This window comes from Ostrea edulis, chromosome 4, assembly GCF_947568905.1.
Source record: "Ostrea edulis chromosome 4, xbOstEdul1.1, whole genome shotgun sequence".
Lineage (NCBI taxonomy): Eukaryota > Metazoa > Mollusca > Bivalvia > Ostreida > Ostreidae > Ostrea > Ostrea edulis.
Genome location: NC_079167.1, coordinates 19,738,439 through 19,745,820, shown reverse-complemented (window position 1 = coordinate 19,745,820; position 7,382 = coordinate 19,738,439). Strand labels below are relative to the sequence as shown.

The window sequence follows — 7,382 nt, the reverse complement described above, 5'->3', positions numbered from 1 at the left end:
AATATTTATATACACATGTATTTTCAATAAAATATTAAAGTATGAAGCAGATGTGGAGAACTCTGTGGTGTTTTTATCTCGGGTTCACAGGGATATATCGAATCCACAAATGAATGAAAATGGTTATTGTTAATAGATCAAACGTCGTCGATATATCTAAATATCGAGTTGAAGGCCGCGGCAAGATATTTTTTTTATTCTCATGTAGAAGCTTTTGAATTAATAATATAACAAGAGGCCCATGGGCCACATCGGTTACCTTGGCTCATATCTAAAGAGTGTCCATATATTCGCATGTATAACTTTTTAGTCCCTATTGTGGCCCGAACCTACCCTCGGGGCCATGATTTTAACAAACTTGAATCTGCACTATGTCAGAAAGCTTTCATGTAAATGTAAACATCGTTGACCCAATGGTTCTTGAGAAGAAGATTTTTACAGAATTTCTCTATATATTAGTATGTAAAACTTTTATTCCCATATTGTGGCCCCATCTTACCCCTGGAGGCCAATATTTTAACAAACTCGAATCTGCACTATGTAAGGAAGCTTTCATGTAAATGTAAACTTCTTTGGTCCAGTGATTATTCAGACGAAGATTTTTAATGATTTTCGCAATATATTTGTAACTTTGATCCACTATTGTGGTCGCATCCTATCCCCGGGGGCCATGATTTGAACAAACTTGAATCTGCACTATGCAAGGACGCTTTCATGCAAATGTAAACTTCTTTGGTCCAATGGTTCTTGAGAAGATTTTTTTTCTATATATTACTATGTAAAACTTTGATCCCCTAATGTGGTCCCATTCTACCCTCGTGGGCCATGATTTAACAAACTTGAATCTGCAGTATGTCAGAAAGCTCTCATGTAAATTTCAGCTTTTCTGGCCCAGTGTTTCTTGAAAAGAAGATTTTAAAAGATTTTCCCTATATATTTGTAAGTAAAACTTTGATCCCCTATTGTGGTCCCATCCTACCCTCAGAGGTTATGATTTTAACAAACTTAAATCTGCACCATGTCAGGAAGCTTTCATGTAAATGTCAGCTCTTCTGGCCCAGTGGTTCTTGAGATTTTTAAATGACCCCACCCTATTTTTGCATTTTTGTGATTATCTCCCCTTTAGAAGGGACATGGTCCTTCGTGTGAACAAACTTGAAAGCCCCTTAGACCCAGGAATGCTTTGTGCCAAATTTGGTTGTAATTGGCACAGTGGTTCTGGAGAAGACGATGAAAATGTGAAAAGTTTACGCCGACGACAGACAACGGACAAATTTTGATCAGAAAAGCTCACTTGAGCTTTTGGCTTAGGTAAGCTAAAACAGGTCAGCTAAGAAGGAGCATAATTCGTGCCCATGGGAATCCCAACAGACTGTTAGAAGACCTGATCTTCAAAGGATACAAAAATATTGTCATTGAGGAACTCCAGCATATCTTTTTATTTCAACTTCGGAGTGGTGTTTTTTGGATGACTGATCACTAGATGCGAAGATTTCTTTTTTTTTTTTTTTAGCTCACCTGAGCTAAAAGCTCAAGTGAGCTTTTCTGATCACCCGTAGTCCGGCGTCCGTCCGTCTGTCTGTAAACTTTTAACATTTTTGACTTCTTCTCAAACACCACGTGGCCAATTTCAACCAAAGTTGGCACAACGCATCCTTAGGTAAAGGGAATTCTAAATTGTTAAAATAAAGGGCCAGGCCACCTTACAAGGGGAGATAGTCAAGAAAAGGTAAAAATAGAGTAGGGTCATTAAAAACCGTCCTCTCAAGAACCACTGGACCAGAAAAGATGAAATTTATGGATAAGCTTTATTAGGTAGTGCAGATTCTAAATTGTTAAAATCCTGGCCCCCGAGGGTTGGATGGGGCCACAAATAGGGGATCAAAGTTTTACATACAAATATATAGAGAGAATCTTTAAAAATATTCACAAGAACCACTGAGCCAGAAAAGCTGATATTTACATGAAAGCTTTCTGATATAGTGAAGATTCTAAATTGTTAAAATCATGGCCTCCGGGGGTCGGATGGGGCCACAATAGGGGATCAAAGTTTTACATACAAATATATAGGAAAAATCTTTAAAAATATTCTTCTCAAGGACCACTGAGCCAGAAAAGCTGATATTTATATGAAAGCTTTCTGACGTAGTGCAGATTCAATTTTGTTCAAATCATGGCTCCAGGGGGGTAGGATGGGGCCACAAGGGAGTATCAAAGTTTTAAATATAAATATATAGGAAAAATCTTCTTCTCAAGAACCATTGGGCCAAAGAAGTTCACATTTACATGAAAGCTTTCTGACATAGTGTAGATTCAAGTTTGAAAAAAACCATGGCCTTCAGGGGTAGGTTGGGGCCATAATAGGGACTACGGTTTTACATGCAAATATATATGAAAAGTCTTCTTATATGGACCAAGGTGACTCAGGTGAGCGATGTAGCCCATGGGCCTCTTGTCATTTTTGTTCAAGAAGCAAATGTATATGATGTCAAAAAGTCTAGTCTTTTGTGGACATATGTTGTGGCACAGTAAGTTTGAAGTTTCTCCTTCACATCTGCTAATATTTTCGTGAGGAGCAAAGATATGGGCTTGGTAGAACATTTTACTCGATCCAGTAATGTATCCTTCTTTTTGATGGATTTTTGTGAAGTTTAGGAATCCAGTATAGGTACGGTAACTCATATGATATCTGAATGTTGAGTTGAAGGTTACAGCATGATATTTTTTTCTTCTCATATAGAAGCGTTTGATAAATGCTACTTCATAAATATATAAAAACAAATCAATTAATAATGGACCACAATTCGTGCCCATAGGAATTCCAACAGACTGTTGGAAGACCTGACCACCAAGGACTACCAAAATATTGTCACAGAGGACCTCCAGTATCTTTTTAATGTTTTCTTCAGAGTATTTGTGCGTAGAATCAGAGTGGTGTTCAATAAAGTAGCTTTTTAATGATGAATATTTCCATTCTCCATTTTGTTGAAGAAGCAACTGTCTATGATGTCAAAATGTCTAGTCTTTAATTCATCGTAAAGAATGTTCATATAAAGTGTTGAAAAACCATGCGTTTTGATGTCGTTGATTTGAGAAAAGATTTTTGATTTCATACTTATTAAACGTTCTTTAGAATATTTAAGAATCCGCAATTGATTTGCACCATTTCTTGCATATGTTGTGGCACAGTACGCTTGGATTTTCTCCTTGACAGCTGTTAATATTTTTGCGAAGAGGAAAGATAGGGATTTGATAGAACATTTACTGGACCCAGTAATATATCTGTTTGTAAGGGTTTTTGTGAAGTTTAGGAATCCAAAATAGGTACGGTACCTCATATTCATTCGTAAAATTGACTCACTGGCACTCGACGTTTTAAACATCTATAATAAACAATTGTCTTCCTATAAACAAAATATACGAGTGCCTGTGCATTGACTGGGATATTAAATATGATTAAAACTGAAGCATGATTTTGACGAATTTTATCTTTTGAAAAGGCAGTTGGAAATATAAGTAGGATTACTAAATGTGGAATTAATGCCAAGTTCGTTTAAAAATACTGTTGTAATAATGAGACGTAAAAACAAAGACAATGTTGTTACAAACTTTGTCACCTGGAACCCAGGCATATTCCTCATGTAACCTATCTCGTTCTTTTATCACTTCTGGTTTACTAAACACAGAAGGATTGATGGTACGGACTTCTGTGTTGATGTGTCTAATACGTGATTTTTGGAAGGACGAACTCGATAGAATGGATAAAAAGTACCTATAAGAGGAATATTAAAATCACGTATTCGTTGTGACTTGGTACCAATGTTTCAAGTCAAACAACATTAAATGTACATATCATCTCAAATATTAGATCCGTCAATAAATGGGGGCGCTGGTAGGGGACATGTATTGCTTATGCAATACTCAGAATGCTTGTTTTGATTTTGATAAAAAATAAAGCATATTTGTCCGATTTTTTTGGGGGTGTTAGCTACATTTTAAATAATTCTTAAATTTCCGTTCCGTTCCGCATTTTAGCAACACCCGATAGAATTAACACTTTAAAGGTCCCTTGTCAGAGAACCCGTCTGCAGCAGATATATCCTTAATTTCAATTTTAAAAAAGAACAAAAGTTTTATAGCTTATTCAGATTGCAATATAAATCGTATATCATAAAATATAAAGTTACAGTGATTTTGACTACGGATTACTTCATTTATAGGGCTCAGGATGTGACCGGTCGACAGGATATGTTTTCTCCTCCTAAGCACCTGATCCCACCTCTGGTATGTCCAGGGGTCCGTGTTTGCCCAACTCTTAATTTTGTATTCCTTATAGGAGTTATGAGATTGATCACTATTCGTTATCTTCACCTTTCATATCAAGTTACTATGTGGAAATTATAAACTGTACTGCGTGGCTGGACTCCATCAATAGAACGACCTGTCATCAACAGGGATAGGAACATCGAGTTTGTTAAATGAGAATACAAAAATATACGACAGGGGAGGATTGTACCCCAACTATCCATGAATGATCTAAACTTCTACCGAAACCTCAATCTCTACTCAGAGTTATCGTTCCTTACACTCACACCTAGCTCCAACAACATCGAATCCACCAATGTTGCGTTGAACCCGGTGCTGCATTAAATCAGTTTCACAGTGTGTGTTATGTTGACAAGTAAAAGAGTTAAGAATTAGTATAAGTATCTGCTAAGAATCGAATCCAGGATCACTGGCACGACAGTCCAGAGCTCTACCGGTCAAAAGCTAGCAGAAAGGCCATGCATATCTAACACTATCACTATTAAGTGAATACTAGAAATGGTGTTTACGTCATCATATGAATTAGATATACCCCATGGTTATTGAACAATTACAAATCGGAGAGAGTCGGACGATCTACAATACACATAGATTAACAGGTGTTACATTGTACGACATAGAATTTCTTCTCGCAAAGTGTAACTGACAGATGGAACTGGGTTAGGACCCCCCCCCCCCCCCCCCCCCCCCCGGTTAGCTCTAGCAAGGAAACAGTTTTCTTGGTCAAATTTCCCCCGGATAATTGACGGGAAAAGTTCGCCTGGAATTTCAGACGAGCTAAAATACATTTCTTTGTTTTAAACTTTTTATTAAAACTTTTAATCCGGGGTACTTGAGATGATCTAGCTAGGTTAGGGATACAATGCAGTACATCAGAAAGTTAAGGGGAGGACTTTTTAATATCAAAAATTAACCCGCGCCAAGACTAACATACACATTACTATTATCATGCCACAAAGGAAAGGCTCGTTCAAATTAATGTCATTTAATCCAAACCCGAACGTTCGGTGTCAACAGCCTCAAACGAATTACCGAAATGATCTGAACGAACCAATGTGATTTATTTTAATCCTTAACAAATTATATATGCACTGTACAAAACATAAAAGAAAAACGATTCAACACATAATATAAAAATGTCCACAGTGAATATTTAGTCCTCCAACTCCCACGCGGTCCATAAACATTTGAAGAGATCAGCACTGTAAATCGTCACTATATCCAGTTTTTAAACCATTTCTACAGAACACATAATTTCAGATTGCTAGGTTTCATGCCGATAGAGGAAGTGGTTCTACGTTGGCACTGTCGGTTTGGGGGAGTAATTGATCATTGGAAGGGGCGGACTGAACCTCCTTCCGGTCGTGCAAGGTTTTAGTTGTTCCCGTCAACATCTCGTGGAACGTCAGCGTCTTCTCCGGAAACGTCACTTGTCGACTGGAAGTGACTGATTTTCTCATACCATCGACTTCTTGAGAGTCTCCAACAAAATGGCCGGCTACAGACGTGCTTTTGAAGCTGTAGGTAAACAACGTGTTCTGTCGATCTTCTCGATCGAAAAGAGTCTTTCTTGTATGAAGTATTCTGGGATTCACCGAATTTGTGAAATTACGACGGGATTGACGATTCGTCGCATCTAAATGACCACGTGACAATCCCCTGCCTCTGCTAGACACCAAACTAGTGGCCGAACTTTGCTCTATACGATCTCTTTCGTTATCGCCATCTTTGCTAACGAGAAGAAATTTCTGTTGCTCTTCAGTTAAAGTTGGTTTGGGAAAATATCTGCCGGGCACCTGTTTGCTTTGCTGTAAGGCGGGTCGAAGAATCAGCGCTCCCTTTTTATCCTTATCCCTTACCAGATTTGCCCTTACGTCCGAGAAAACTGTGATGTTGACGGGGGTACAGGACGCTGGGTACGTGGAATACCTTGTTTCTGGTCGTGGGGTAGGTCCCATGTTCTTTGTGTACGAGTCCACAAGTTTTGGGGGGCCTTTGATTTTGACCAGTATAGACAAGGGTAAAAGTCTTTTATCCTTATTGTTTTCCTTTCGAAATTCACTGTTTTGGGGTCGTTTTTGAAGAATATCCCAACTCCGCGGGGTTCGCAATGGTATACAGCTACCAAGATCCAATACAGTGGTCATTTTTTTCACATTAAAACGTTTTTAAAACTCCTTTGGCTCAGAGCAATACATTTTGTTGACTTTAAAATCTGTCAAACGAAGTGTAAGAATGTAACAAACTGGATTCTTCAACAAGGATTGTCGCAAAAATCGCGCTGTTTCCATGCTGGTTTTGGCTGCTCTGTGCCTAGACGATCGGTTTGTATATGGCCTTCTAATCCTAATCCCTCGACCTCAAAAACCGGTGAAACGAATTTCAACAGGAGAAAATCACTAACAATTAATCCTATCGGAATAAAGAGTCTCTTTAGCAATTCATACAATAAGTCGAGTTAAATAGAAAGTATCGATAGCCTGAATAACACAGTGATTTTCATTAATAACCGAATGCACAAATTACAGTAAATCGGTGTGGTACTAAACGTGACAAAAATATATTTGAATTAAACTAATTATTTTTGAAATTTTACTCCAGTTTTTCAACTCTTATAAGTATTGGAGATTTAAATTTACTGGCTGACACGTCCCACGATTAATAATATATTGTTGCGCATCCAATGAGCATGCTTTTATATAAAAAACACATTATGAACCTACTCGCTTTCATGACAGTTAAGCTAATTCTAGGGGTGTCAATATAATTCCACAGAAACATCGCATTGAGCATTTCTCTCGTGCGTTCCTTTGTCTGAATTTAAACATTACAGCATTACTGGTGGGACATAATGCGCTTAATAAAACACAGAATACCAGTTGTTTTTAATATTTTCACCATGTTTAAATAAAATGTCATACAAAATAACTAATGAGACGGTGTATATCTGATTGTGTACATGTATTGACTCTGAATGATTAATACTGTTCCGTCTGTCACTGTCTTCGTGACTGAGATTATCTTAAATACACTCCTTCCTACTGGATGATTAATTT

The 7,382-nt window shown here is 37.6% G+C and overlaps 1 protein-coding gene across 1 annotated transcript; it reads right to left on the bottom strand.

Moving 5' to 3' along the window:
- Positions 1-5,377: 5,377 nt before the first annotated feature.
- Positions 5,378-6,950, bottom strand: LOC125669800 (uncharacterized). The gene has a single exon (XM_048904597.2). It carries the CDS (start codon positions 6,471-6,473, stop codon positions 5,598-5,600), a length of 876 nt encoding a protein of 291 aa, XP_048760554.1. The 5' UTR covers positions 6,474-6,950; the 3' UTR covers positions 5,378-5,597.
- Positions 6,951-7,382: the final 432 nt, after the last annotated feature.